Source organism: Rousettus aegyptiacus, unplaced genomic scaffold (genome assembly GCF_014176215.1).
Source record: "Rousettus aegyptiacus isolate mRouAeg1 unplaced genomic scaffold, mRouAeg1.p scaffold_m13_p_12, whole genome shotgun sequence".
Lineage (NCBI taxonomy): Eukaryota > Metazoa > Chordata > Mammalia > Chiroptera > Pteropodidae > Rousettus > Rousettus aegyptiacus.
Genome location: NW_023416287.1, coordinates 19,227,484 through 19,242,734, shown reverse-complemented (window position 1 = coordinate 19,242,734; position 15,251 = coordinate 19,227,484). Strand labels below are relative to the sequence as shown.

The 15,251-nt window shown below is 38.4% G+C and overlaps 1 protein-coding gene and 1 pseudogene across 6 annotated transcripts in view; both read left to right on the top strand.

Annotated features, from left to right (window-relative positions):
* The window catches only part of CBFA2T2 (CBFA2/RUNX1 partner transcriptional co-repressor 2), a 124,470-nt gene that overhangs the window by 100,991 nt on the left and 8,228 nt on the right, over positions 1-15,251 (top strand). For 5 of the 6 annotated variants that reach the window (XM_016162240.2, XM_016162236.2, XM_036229517.1 and 2 more), the window contains 5 exons: positions 805-1,058; positions 1,312-1,397; positions 2,808-3,003; positions 11,392-11,460; positions 14,226-14,416. In XM_016162240.2, the coding sequence (XP_016017726.1) occupies positions 805-1,058; positions 1,312-1,397; positions 2,808-3,003; positions 11,392-11,460; positions 14,226-14,416 (796 nt within the window). The remainder of the gene's footprint in view (positions 1-804; positions 1,059-1,311; positions 1,398-2,807; positions 3,004-11,391; positions 11,461-14,225; positions 14,417-15,251) is intronic. The other variant, XM_016162237.2, reaches the window with a different exon arrangement.
* On the top strand, positions 10,531-10,649 carry LOC118610636 (annotated as a pseudogene).

The window sequence follows — 15,251 nt, the reverse complement described above, 5'->3', positions numbered from 1 at the left end:
GTGCCAACATCAAGCAACAGGATGTTTTTCAAATCTATAGGTGTAGTTCTCAGATATGAGTATTTTTCAAAAACTCTTCAGATGACTCTATATACCCCTGGTGAGAAACTCTGCTCTAAAGCATTTTATGGGTTCACTGCTCCAGAACCATAAGGAACATTCAAGGCATTTTTTCTAATGTGTGAAGTCGTGTGAAAATTCCGCTATTAATTATTGATATTTGCTAATGAATCATTACTTTGAAGATGGAAATTATATTAACTTATTTTGGAAATTTAAGTGTGTCAATCACAACATTCTATGCTTTTGTCAAGGAAACGATATTTTAACAATATTGGAAAATGTGTTACAATTGAAGCTAAATGACTTAAAACCCTACTGATTCACCAGTATATTAATTATTGAGCCTTCTTTCTCCTACATGAAGATTGTTTGTTTCTTATAACTAGCCTCTGCAATAGCAAATTTGTCCTTGAAACATTCCCAAACATAGTTGAACCCATAATCCTCTATTCCTATCACATAAGAAAATGCCATCACCTCTTTGGTCTCTCCTTTGCTTCATGAGGTTTAGATGTTTCTGCCTGATTATGGATGAATTTGACCTTTCTTTTCATGCTGGAATAAATTGGCAATTTATATAATGTCCCTCAGGACATTTTACTTCACGCCTCATTCAAATCTTTCCTATCGTCTTCCTTTTTGTGACAGTGTATAGCACAATACATAGCACAAAGTAGGTGTTCAAGGACATGTTTGCATGAATACCTTGTCAGGCTCAGGTATGTACTTCCCTTTCTACAGGAGGGAAGAAAGCAGTTTTGAAAGAGATGCAATTCCTCCTGAGCCTCCTGCCAAGAGAGTGTGTACAATTAGTCCCGCTCCCCGGCACAGTCCTGCCCTTACTGTGCCCCTTATGAATCCGGGGGGCCAGTTCCATCCTACACCTCCGCCTCTTCAGCACTACACCTTAGAAGATATTGCAACTTCCCACCTGTATCGTGAACCCAACAAGATGATAGAACATCGAGAAGTACGTGATAGACACCACAATCTTAGTAAGTGACTTAAGCCTGTTTTCCTTTGGGGCTATTTGTCTTTCATAATTGATTTATAGGAGTTTTTATATATATTCTCAATAGTGATTTTTTTTTTTTTTGGTTTTATATCATTTTGTGGATCCCACACTCTTATGAGTCACTGCCTTATTAGTGTGCACATAGCTGGTATGAAAGTGTGTTTGTTCTTGATAGACTTCTGCTTACTGTATTCTTCCCTGTATCTTCAAATTTAATCTTTAATTTCTCATAGGTCTAAATGGAGGCTATCAGGATGAGTTGGTAGATCACCGCTTGACAGAAAGGGAATGGGCTGATGAATGGAAACATCTTGATCATGTAAGAATCTTGTAGCGTATAGTTTTTTTTAACTATTTATTACTTTTAATTCTTAATATTATTAACCTGTGCTAATAGAGTGTGTACACTTGGAGTGAACTTAACCAGAGCAACAATGTCTTTGCAATAATGTACTATTCCCCCAGCCAGAGAGCTAAGAGTAACTCCCAAATCTTGGTGGTGAGATGTTCACTTCAGGTCATAACCAAGTAAAGTCATGATGTATAATGGCTAAAAACACAGGTTTGTGAGTTCCGTTACCAGCTTTGCCACTTCCTCTCTTGTGCAATGGGTAAATTGCTTTACCATTTTTCATCTTAATTTTTACATCTCAAAAAAATTTCCCTTTTTTTTCAAATCAGCCATGGTAAAGAATGCAATCTTGCTATTTGAAACAACATAGATAGACCTAGAGGGTATGTATCATGATATGTGAAATAAGTCAGAAAGACGAATACCATATGATTTTACTCGTGAAATCTAAAAATCAAAACAAATGCACAAACAATACAGAACAGGAACAGACTCATACTGAGAATAAACTGATGTTTGCCTTGGGGTGTGGGGGAGGGCGTCTGTGAAAAGGTGAAGGGAATTAAGAGGTACAAACTTCCAATTATAAAATGTGGGGATGTAACGTGCAGCACAAGGAATACAGTCGGTAATGTTGTAATAACCTTGTACAGTGTCAGATGGTTACTAAGCATGGTTTGATCTCTTCGTAAAATATATAAATGTCGAGTCATTATATTTTACGCTTAAAACTAATATAATATTGTGTGTCAACTGTAATTTATAAAAATAAGAATGCTGTATTATTCGAATTCACAGGAGGGCTGTAATGTATAAACTGCTTATCACATGGCCTGGTTTAGAGGAAGTGTTAAATAAATGTGTAGTTTCTCCAAATGCAAATGAGAATTAGTATACTAGTACACAGTGTAAGCCCAAGTTCCCCGTCTCTTTGTAAGAAGATGTTTCCTCTTACACTAAAAAAGTAAGAGAAAAATGTAGTACTTGCTTGAAATATATATACCGTTGCTTTTCCATCTTAAATGACGTTGTCTCTGAATGGTATTTCTCTGATTACATTTTTAATAAATCTCCAACTTCATCAGATGTCTTGGTGTGTTTAGTCAGGTATGCAGTGTGGTTTCATCATAGTTTTTAAAGGACTGTATTATAATGTGATTTTGGCTATTTCAGCCCTGAAGAATCCAAAGTGTTATTTTGAAATCCAAACAAAAAAATAAATTAATTATATGTGTATATATATTTAAAAAGATGCAGTAGGAAAGGCTTTAAAATGTAAACTTGATATTGCTAAATCTGAAATTCGATACTTAAACTTTCATTCTTTCTATTTTGTTTTCCTGTCCTTGATTTGCAATCTCTACCTGTCTGGGTCAGGCCCTGAACTGCATTATGGAAATGGTGGAAAAAACAAGGCGCTCGATGGCAGTTCTGCGGCGCTGTCAGGAATCCGATCGTGAAGAACTCAACTACTGGAAAAGACGGTATAACGAAAACACAGAGATGAGGAAAACAGGGAGCGAATTGGTCTCTAGGCAGCACAGTCCTGGGAGCGCAGATTCTCTCAGCAATGGTGAGATGGCAAAGCAAGCTTTTTATATTTTACATTAAAGAAAGATGGTGATAGATTGTGGAATTAGAAATACCCAGCTGATTATGAAGAGTAAATGATACAATATGTCAAGGACTCAGTACCCGGCATGTTCGAGAAATATTGTCTTTCTGACTGAGAATGAGAATATTTGTGATTTTGTTCCATTTTTAATTCTCTTTCTATATATGTGCTAGGTAATGATCAAAAAGTGACCTTAAATTCAGCTTGCCTGAATGTACTAGGTACTCTCATGTACATCACATTTATTCTTCACAGTAGCCCTGAAAGTGTTTGCCTCAACTTCCCACCTCTTTTTCCCAGTCCCATCTGGGAAAATACTCTTTATTGACCTCTGCCTAGAAGCCTTCTACAAAAAGTCTTACTATACCAACCCGAGTTGTCTCATCTTGCCTATTCCCAGTCTCAAGCAGCAGAGAAATGAACAACTGTTCTCTCAATCCAGGGTGCATCCAGGACGCCACATCTATTCACCCAAATGTTTCGTCATATTCACCTAGTAACTGAAAAAGTGCCCTGTCCAAAGACACAGATAAAGGAGGGGTCATCTGTGACTGGGTTTTTTTCCTACCTTCTCACTTCAAGCTCCCTATTCTCAGTAGGGAGAATGAATCTCTCCTTGGGACAAACCTAACATGTTCCACAAAAGATAGCTGTTAGTCTAGCCAACCATAGAGTAGCAACGTTGTGTGGGATATTTAGTGCAGCAAGACATCAAATACCCATAACAAGTTGCAGGAACAGCCGTTTCACCTTCCATCCATGAGGCTGCAGGTAAGATGGCATAGAATGCGGTGAGCTATAGACATGAGTTGGCTCTTCTCAAGCCAGGATTGTAGGCCTTGCTGGTGTCATTTAATTAAACATTACTTTGTATTAACCTCTACTCATCTTTTTCACCCTTTGTTTTAGGGTGTAGCTAGGCGAATATGTGTTTCAATCTGCCTGGGAAAGTCCTGGTTATCCTGTCATAATCACAGCTAACACCTCCCTCACTTTGCTACTCTAGGATTAGCTCTTCACAGATCCTAGTGTTTCCTTCTCTCAGGATTCTCAGGAATATCAGTCTGTCTGATATGAAGAGTATCCTTTAGTATCTATGCATATTATATGTATTTAATATTTTTATTTCACGAATTCTCTTATGTATGTGTGGTGATATAGAAGGAATGCATAATTCATATCCTAAACAAGCGTGCTATTTAAAATGTGAACCAAAACCACCCCAAAAACTACTTGTTACTGGTCTCTGATGATATAAGAACCCCATCTCAGGACATATTGGGCACCGTTAGCTTCTCTATGAGAAGAATCCATTAAACCCAGCAGTGTGCTTAGTGACATAGTTGTTTTACATTCTGGTATAAGTATCTCTTCATGGACCAAAACCAATTTGTAGGCCAGTAGTTTGAGTAGCACTGCCCTACACTGGACAGTATTTTGGGGCATAGCACACAAACATAATCATCAATGACTTAAATAACTATAGATAATTTGTGTGTTAAATGTTTGGGGTTATGCAGGCACCCCTGGTGGATTGTTATTTCAAGTATTTAGTATTTAAATGTTTTTGGTGTTTTGGAGAGAAATTGACTAGAGACTGGATGGCATTATTACTTTTCCCTTTTAAAATAATGAAATACAGATTCCCTTTATCTAAAAATTTGTGATTTACTGTTTTCAGGAACAAATTTTGTTCAGATAATAAGGGATGTATTTTGGTATTTAAGGATGAGTAAATAAGTATGAATAGCATAAAGAAAAATAAAAAAATGATTATCATGGAATTCAGGAGAATGGTTTCCTCTGGGGGTTGTAGGGTGGAGGGTGCAGATGATTTAGAGTGAGGTCTCATCGTCTTTTATCAGCTGTTCTCAAGACAGGATTACATGTCTAGCTACCACCATCTAAATAACACTGTGGCTTACCACTTCCCACCTCTTGGGGATTTGGGGTTGCTTAGAAGTGTTCTTTTTCTGGATCCGTAGGTTTATGGGTGTTCACTTTGTAATTTTTCATTAAGTTGTACATTAATATTTTTATGAACTCATTAGCCATCTAATGTTTTAGCATTTAAGTTTTAACAAAGGGAAAAAACTGACTAAGGTATCAGTTTTTTCAGGGAATGGGAATAATGGGAGTGTTTATTATAAATACACATTCTAGGTCTTTGCCTGGAGATTATGATTCAGGGACCATGAAATCTGAATATATGCATTTATTGAGTCCAATAATCAGGCCATTTAGAGAGAAAAAGGATGAAAAAAAAATAGAGAATCCATCAGTCTTATCCAAATTATATGAGTTTCAGAAATGATGAACAGAACAGAAAGAGAAGATAGAATAGTTACTGAAGTAATTAAGAAAAAATTACCAAGAAGTGAAAGGCAGTATTCTAGGTTAGACCAGTCTACAAAGTAAACAACATAGTGGAAGAAACAGACTTACCAATGAGCATCATTGGAAGTTAGAAGACAAACCAAAGGAAAGTTACTTTAACTTAGAATTCTATATGCAAACAAAACAATTGTTAGATTAACAACCCACAATTTTTCTAAAAACGCACCTCTCATCTACCCTTCATTGTGGTGTCTACACTCACGTTACTCTCATTCTCCAGAAAATCTGAGAGCTTAGTCAGTTTATTTTTTTTAAACTTAATTGCCAAAACATTAGATGGCTAACAAGTTCATAAAAATATTCATGTACAACTTAATAAAAAATTATAAAGTGAACACACATAAACAAACCACGATTGGGTAGAACATACTCCAATACAGGGAAATAAATCAAAACAGGGGGGACATAGAATTGATGAAACAGAGACCACTTGAGGAAAGAGCAGAAGGGAATCCTTAGGCTAGGGAAGGAGGGCCCCAAGCAACAGTGGTACTACTACCCTGGAGAGCAGCCAGTTCAGACTGGAATAGCCCAGAAGCTTGCTTGAGATTTCTTTAGGAAAATGAAATTTATAAAATATTTACACAATAAGAGAAGAATTTGAGACTTAGACATAATCACATAAGAAGTTTAGCACATAAATATAATAATTATTAACTCTAAGATACAACTTTTGGGGGGAGATAAAAAGATTCATAGAATCTGAACTACATGACTCAGCTGTACTGTAATTATTGACTATTGATGAAACAGAATTTGAGTGTATCTCTGTTTGGGAGAATGGAAGGGGAAGGAATTATGAATGTATCTGTAGTGGAGTCAGAGTGGGAGTTAAAAGATAATGAAATTATTTCCTACTGAAATGGCTGGTCAGTTGATAATGTCTACAACTGAAAAATCAAGCTGTAGCAATACCGGAAGAATCAGCTTAAAAAAAGACACTTTATCATTGTTGCAATAGAAAATATATATGACCCACGAAAAGGTGTTGCTCTTAGTGTGGTTTGGAAGATCTTGGAAGATGCCCATTAGAGAACCCACCTGAGGACTTCAGGAAAAATCCTGATGTCCTGGACCCACCTCAAGTTTCTGATTTAATTAGTCTGAGATGGAACCTGGGCTCTCAGAGTCTAAAGCCAGTCCTTTATGTACATCATCATTTAATTCTCAGAGCAACCTCATGAGGTAAGTATCATTTTTAGTGAAATTGCATGGCTCATTATAAAAAACACAGAAATATGTAAAGAATTTTTACTAGCTCATCATCCCACACTGAAGTCTTTTATCTCCATTATGATACTCATCCTTAAATGCATCCTTCTATGTTTCCTAAGAACTAGAGCATTCTCTTACATAACCACAACACCATTAGTCCGCTATTTCTGACCCATTTATTTGCATTATCTTTCTGATCTTTGATTACAATGCCTCAGAAATCCAGCTGAAATCCTGACTTCAATCTCCTTCAGGGTTAGAGATATAAAAACAGTTATTTTGGCTTCTGAAAATATGAAAATGTCTTTAGCTTTCAGATATTTCCTGAGTAAGCTGAGAAGTTCCTTCAGGGTCAGGCGTATCTCACCTTTTACATCTGTCAGAAACATAAAATAGTGAGGACTAGGCATGTCCTCAAGGATATAACTAGAGGCTTATTGATGACTGAAGTGGAGTGATTTTTCCAGAGTTAGTGAAGACTTCCCCATGTCCCCACAAGTAAACAGGAGTTTATTCTGTCATTTGACATCATTGACAGCTTATCTACGTACTCAAACCCTTTTTCTCACTGGTTTTCCTTATTTAAAATTCAGTCGAAATTGATCTACTTACTTTTCCTTAGGTTGTTTTACTTTGCCTATTCTGGTCCATATCTCATGCTTGAGTTTCTAGGTGTTTCACAAATGGCCACATGAATCAGAAACTTCACCTGTGTTGAAGAGAGCCCTTCAATTTTTTAGTTCTTGGCAGTGATGATAGCATTTCTTAGAAAACCCATTGTCAAAGAAAAGCATTAACACTGTCAAAATGTTAAACTTTTGGAGTTCCCTTTTAGAGTGATGATAATCTGTAACCTTGATAGTGATGGACGTTGAACCAACATTGTGAATGTACTAAATATTGCTGAATTATACATTTTTTAATGGTAAATTTTATGTGTATTTTATAGGATTAAAAATAATAAAACTTCATTATCCCTTCATAGCTTCAGGAGCATACAGAAGTAGGTTCTTTGTGCAAACAGCTCTTGGAATAGGGGAGACTCCCTCCCCATCCACACCAGTTTGCTGCTAGTTCTCAGGCATTCTCAGGAGGACTAGCCATTTTATAAAGCTCCTCTGGCAAATGTTTCATGCCAGGCCAGTCTTCCTTTCCACGCTGGCTGTTTCCCTGATTCCTTTTTGCACCATGGGTTGGTGAGTGTTCAGAGCATAAAATATACTTTTCAAATTAGCCTCAACAAAGCATCAGGAAATGAGGGAGTCTGCTGGCTGACTCATTTAAAAAAAAGTTAAATTACCTTAATTAATTTTCACACTTTTCTAAGGAATGGAACCATTTCGATTAAAATATTTTATCTTATAACCACAATAAATATATATGAAAAGGCACCCTCTACCCTGTGCCCTTTCCAGCAAAGGGTTGTCTCTTTGGGGTACATTTGAAATACACTGTTCCAGGTCAGGGTATATTCTTTACTACTTGCTTTTTTTGATCATTAGTTTATAAGCATTTTAAGAAGTTTAAAGGAAACCTCCTTAAATCACATATAAGGATTCAGAGTTGCCAAGAAACAAAAGGTCCCATGCACTGAATTAGTTGCTGACAGACTCACTTACTCTGAGCTCCAGCTCTGGGGCAGCAGCAAGAAAGGTGCCAGGGACATAAAGGGAGGAACTGAATTGTCTGTCTCAGTGCAAGGGCTGGAGGGGCAGCTTTCTCGCAGAAGGAAGTGCTAGCAGAAGCCAGTTATCTTTTGTTGAGGCCATTCCTATCCCCGCATGCAGACATAGGTGGCTGCCATATCTGAGTCTCCGTCAACCTAACACTGTTCGTCTGACCCTGGTGATTGCCTGAGACCCTGCCCCATCCAATTTCAGGCCCACCCAAGCCTGGCATTAGCGGTAGCTAGCCTTGGTTCACAGCTTAGCCTCTCACAGGCATCTCCAAGCCCAGCACAGATGGCAGCCATCTGCAGATCACTTTGTAGTTCGTATTAAGTGGCCCCGGGTGGGGCACAGTCAGCTTCTGACCTTGGCCTGCAACAGAGCCCATCTCAAGAGGCCCCAGGACCAATATATCTGGTAGCCAGCTTTACACCACACCAGAATATCAGTCAACAACCTCCACAAAGGACAGACCCAACGAGTAGACTGGTCAGGCACCAGAGCCCTGCTAAAGCAAATCCTGCTCTGTGGAGTCAGCCCTTGCACAGCATCCACTCCAGTGCAGTTACAGCCTTTCCTCACAACCAATCAGTCTGAGGGTCAGTCCCTGCTATTGACGTGCCGCCAGCAATCAAGGCTCTACTACAACAGGGCACATATAACCCACACACGGGACACCCCTGCAGCACCTGGCTCAGGTGACCAAGGAGTCTATGCCACAGGACACCTACTTTATAAGGTGGTTACCTTAAGACTGGGAGATGCAGCAGATTTATCTAATACATGAAAATAAGCACAGGGAGGTTGCCAAATAACGAGAATAAGAAACATGTCCCAAATGCAAGAACAGGACAAAGCTCCAGAGAAAAGAATCAAATGGAAGCAAGCAAACTATCAGATGTGGAGTTCAAAACACTGGCTATCAGGATGCACAGTGTTCTCAGAACTTCAACAAAGAGATAGGAAACCTAAAAATGGAGATAGGAAAAATAAAAAAGAATCAGTCAGAAATGAAGAATGCAATAACTGAAAAGAAGAATACATTAGATAGAATCGACAGTAGATTAGATGAAGCAGAGAACTGAATCAGTGATAAGGCAGATAGGTGGAAGATAAGGTAGCAGAAAACACCCAATCAGAACAGCAACAAGAAAAAAAGAATCCAAAAAAATGAAGATAGTTTAAGGGGCCTCTGGGTCAACATCAAGCATACCAAATATTTGCATCATAGAGATACCAGCAGTAGAAAGGATAGAGCAAATAACTAAAAACCAATTTGAAGAAATAATGATGGAAAACGTCCCTAACCTGGCAGAGAAAATAGACATACCACTCCAGGAAGTACAAAGAGTTCCAAACAAAGTGAACTCAAACAGGCCCACACCAATACACATCATAGTTAAAATGCCAGGGGTTAAAGACAAAGAATCTTAAAAGCAACATAGGAAACACAATTATTTACCTACAAGGGAGTTCCCATAAGACTGTCAGCTGATTTCTCAATAGAAATTTTGCAGGCCAGAGGGATTGGCATGAAATATTCAAAGTGATGAAAAGCAATGACCTAAAACCAAGACTACTACTATACCTAGCAAAGCTATCATTTAGAATTGAAGAATAGATAAACATTTTCGCAGATGAGAAAAAGCTAAAAGAGTTCATCACCACCAAGAAATGTTAAAGGGATGTCTTTAAGAAGACTTAAAATATATAAATAATAAAATGTCAATAACTACATAGCTATCAACAATTTAAATGTAAATGGATTAAAATGTTCCAATCAAAAGACACAGAGTAGCTGAAGGATAAGAAAACAAAACCCTCACAACATGCTGCCTAAAAGAGTCTCGCTTCCGATCAAAAGATACAAAGACCGAAATTAAAGGAATGGAAAAAAGATATTTCATAAAAATGGAAACAAACAAACAAAAAAAAACTGGGGTAGCAATACCGATACCAGGCAAAATAGACTTTAAAACAAAAGCTATAACAAGAGACAAAGAAGGACCCAGTAATTCTACTTCTATGTATTTATCCAAAAAACCCAAAACAGTACTTTAAACGGACCTATACATCTATACCTTCATTGCAGCATTATTTACAATATCCAAGATATAGAAGCAACCTGGGTATCCATAAATGAATAAAGAAGAGATGGTACATGTATACAGTAGAATATTAGCCATAAAAAATAATATTTAAATCTGTCTACAACCATGCCACCCTGAACAAGCCCAGTCCTGTCTGATCTTGAAAGCTAAGCAGGTTCGGGTCTGGTTAGTACTTGGATAGGAGACCACCTAGGAAGACCAGGAGCTGTAGTTCTAAAAAATAAGGAATTATAATCTGAGAATGTCCTTGAAGTCTGTGAGGTCAACCGAGGACTGCCTCACAAAAAAAAAAAAAAAAAAAAAAGGAATTTTTGCCTTCTGCAACAACATGGATGGACCTAGAAGGTATTTTACAGAGTGGAGTAAATCAGACAGAGAAAGACATGTCATATGTTGAATCTAGAGAACACAATAGATGAACAAACAGAACAAAAACAAGCTCATAAAAAAGAGCATTTTGCCGGTCGCAGGATGGGGGTGGTTGGGCAAAGGGGGAAGAGGATTAGGAGGCACAGATTAGTAGTTACAAAGAAGTCTTGGGGATGTAGAGTATGCCATGGGGAATATAGTCAGTGGTATTGTAACAACTATGCTGTCAGATGGATACTGGATTTATTGGAGTGATCACCTCAGTAGTTATAAATGTCTAATCACTGTTGTACACCTGAAACCAATATATTATTGTATGTCAACTAATTGAAAATAAAGAAATATTATAAAGAAAAATAGTTATTATTTGAGGTGCGATTATGTTTCTAAAGTAAACATTAAGTGTACTATTTTCTAATTTGATTTTATCCCTTAGAATTTTTTTTTTTTTTTTTTTTTTTACACTAAATGAACATATATGTTTGCGTCTAAGTGGTGAATGAGATGTCTGGTAAATTTTTCATAAAAATAAAAAATACTGATTATAGGTAGCTTCTGATCCTTTGCTACTTATCTCTCTTTTGTAGATTCTCAGCGGGAATTCAACAGTAGGCCAGCAACAGGATATGTGCCTGTGGAATTTTGGAAAAAAACTGGTATGTGTCTTTCTGCTTATAAGTTGCATGTGCTCACTAATTTGTTGCCAGCATGGAACATATGTTTAAGGAAAGGTAGTTTTCTCATAACATCCTCGTCATAGAGCTCTAGGCTCCTATCTCTCCCCCTCCAGCTTTCCCACACATCTGGACTGCCTCTCATGTTACTTTGCAGGTCAAGAATTTGGAATGACTCCCTGGAGTTCATCCAGGACCTTTTTATACTCTTTTTATGGGTCACACTGAGGCATTAAGTAACCAATGCTTCCATTTCTGCTCATGTAGCTTTATTCATTTCTGCCTTTTCACTGGAATCCATACTAACAGTTTTCATACACCTACCACATTGTGCTCATTCTGCTCTTGAGACAGGCCTCCGCTCTTCCATTCACTGTTGGTTGCTGTCCCTAGCTTGGTCAATACCATTCTTGGTAGGCCTCAATTTGTGTAAGAATAAAGGAGGGTGGGACCACCTTCCTTAAGATAGAGGGTTAAACTAATCTCACATCCCTAATATTTCCCTTATTCAAATACTAGCTACCTTTTCCTCTTGTCTCCCTTCTCCCCACCCTCTTTTTTTGGTGGGGGGTTCAGTACAGTTTTTGGTTTTCTTATTTATTTCTACAAAAAATTAGAACCTGTTACTCATAAAAGACTTGCAAGTGCATCAAGATAATAAACAAGTGGACAAAAGATATGAACAGACAGATTATGAGCAATACAAATAAACATACTATAAAATTTTTATTCATACTGGCTATCAGGAAAGTACAAGATAAATATACCCTGATCAGTTAGCCCCCAGAATCTTTAAAATCAAATTTTAGTGGACCCTGTCAATGACACTAAGTAATTCACCAGAAGATGATATATGACATTATTAAGTTTTACCAACCATGCATACATGCAAATTCTTGAAATCATTCCTCACTCTTTCATGCTTTCCAATCCTTTCAAAAGCAGATGATCCAGGCTTATGCACACAAATTTCTAAGAAGTAACAGTGTGTATAAAGATACTGTTTTTAATATATTCTAGGCAAGGGAGAGGAATCCTGGGACATGCCCAGATATCTGTGAAGTTATGTGAATTTACAGTGCGACACCACAACAAAATATTATTTTACCTTTAAAAATAATTTAGAAAACAATATTACAACTTGGAAAAATCTTTGTACTTGGAAATAGGAAATGTATATAATACTACCAAAGAGTAGAATAGAATTGTGGGAAATAAAGATAGCAATTGTTCAGTGAGAAAGAAAGATTATCATTCATAAGATCTTGATAACCAATAATTTTCTACTTGGGAAGTGTCTTTGGTTAATTACAGTTAAGAGCCAGACTTTGGTGTTGGGCCAGCTAAATTTGAGTCTTTGTTCTACTATAGTGCCATCTGTGACCTTAGATGACCCTCAGCAAGGCAGTTATCCAAACTATGATTCTTACTTATTGAGTCTTAAACGGAGAAAATAAACGTTCTTCAGGATGTTATTTTGTTGGCTCAATAAGAGACAACACTTACCTGGTACTAGTAAGAGGATATGAAGAGTAGCTGTGGTGGGCCACAGTGGACCTGTGTGGACACTCGAGGAGCAAAGGAAGCATGGAGTTCAGTGTCAGGTCAAATCAGCATCATTCTTGCTTGGCCTTTGAGATGAAATCTTTCTTTTCTTAAGCCTAGAGCAATAAAATGGAAAGTTCGAGGATTGCAGCCATATGTCAGAGCCAAGCAGTAAGGGAGTTTCTTTAGGCTTCTGGGTTGTCCAGTCTTGTGGTCTTGGAGGGTCATTCACATTGGGACTTAGGGCTAACACTCAAATGCATAGAGTGTGTCATTTGTAGTGTCCATTCTATGGAAACCAAGCCATAGATAAAAGGAAGTAATCGGGAACTGAGTGGGTGATGGTGACTAGGCAGGGCTTTGGAATCCCAGAGCTCCTGGCAGCCTGCTAGCATGTGTCGCCTTCAGCCCATCTTTCTCTACCTGGGTCTTATATACCAAACTGCAAGCTGTTCATTTGTGCCGGGATGCCCCAGAGGCACCTCAGCCTTCTCACTTGCCTCCACGCCAGCATTTTGCTTATTATCCATTTCATTTGCGTGACCTGACCATTCTTTGCCTTTACCTCCACCTGCCGATCCTGATATGCTGCCAGTCTCATTTTTGCCTCATCCTCTTCTCTTGTGCCACTTCCTCCTGCCTAAATTCAGTCTTCATCACCTGGACTATTATTCCAGCCTCTCAGTTGGTATCTATCTGTCTTTGGTCTTTTCTCCTTGCATAGAACCCTCTAGGGTTCACATTTTCTTTAGAAAGGGGGCCAGATTCCTCTGCATGGGATGTACAACTTCTAAAAATTAATTTCCACCTACTATCTCAACCAAGACACATTTTCTTGATCCTCTCCTGCCAGTTGTAGAGCTGACTACTTTTCTCCCTTTGAACTACCTCTTATACTGACTGACATATATCATGGCACCTAAGCCACCTTTAATACTTGGTCTCAGTTACAAAATCTTGGACTATGCCTTAGCCACCTAGATGTCCACAATCCCTAGCACAGTTCGCACATCTGTCTATATACCCAGCATATGATTGCATGAATGGACAAGTGCATATAAGAATAAAAGTGAATGTCTGTGTCATATGTTCATCTCTGTATTTTAAGAGTCATCTTGTTAGAGCTCTGTCACTTAGAATTCATGTGGGGTGGGAGGGAAAAGATTTCTTGGCCAGTTGATTTTACTGTCACTTTCTTCTAGAAGAAGCTGTGAATAAGGTGAAAATTCAGGCCATGTCAGAAGTACAGAAAGCTGTTGCTGAGGCAGAGCAAAAAGCTTTTGAAGTAATTGCAACAGAGAGAGCCCGGATGGAGCAAACCATAGCAGACGTCAAACGGCAGGCCGCAGAGGATGCCTTCCTCGTCATAAATGAGCAGGAAGAGTCAACGGAGGTCAGAGCGCTGTTAGCCCTGGGGCTGGGGCTGGGGCTGGGGCAGGGGCTGGGGCTGGAGCTGGGGCTGGGGCTGGGGCAGGGGCTGGGGCAGGGGCAGGGGCAGGGGCAGGGGCAGGGGCAGCTGGAGTGACCCAGCCTACCACTTATTTCTCAGGTGCTGGGCAGTAAGACACAGCTGTCCACTCTTAGACTAGACGATTATAATTTTTATCCAGTACCAGAAGAGTTTTGTTTCTTGATTATGTTATATTCTTAAATCATTAGCTCACTATATTGATTTCAATTTTGAAAACTCACCCTAAAGAGTTTGTGGAATTGCATGATAATGATGACCACCTTTGACTAAGTGGGCTTATTTACTGTTTGCCAGCCATGGAGCTAAGTGTGTATATTGTTTTTTTGATCTTCACAATGACCCTGTGAGGTACATGTTGTTGGATTCTGATTTTACAAATAGGGAAACTGTGACTTAGGAATTTAACTGATATAATCCCACAGTGCTAAAGCCAGGTTGCAGGGTAAGGAAATGCAGGCCCCTATAGCATCTGGCCTCCTTTCTGGATTGAAATCACAGATCAGGCAGACCTGTCCAGCCCTCCAAGACCTAGGGCCCACGACTTGGTGATGCTTCTTAGAGAAACTGGATGCTGTCGTATTATGATAACAATGAACAGCTGAAAAGAAAAACACATGACAAAATCATAGCAGTCCTTTTGAATATAATGAAAATTTTCTGGAACTTTCACTTTAATCATTTCTCAGCTTTAAGATAAACTTAAGTCCTAAACAAGCCTGTTTATGTAAGTACGTAGATTCCATCTACCAGTTGAGAG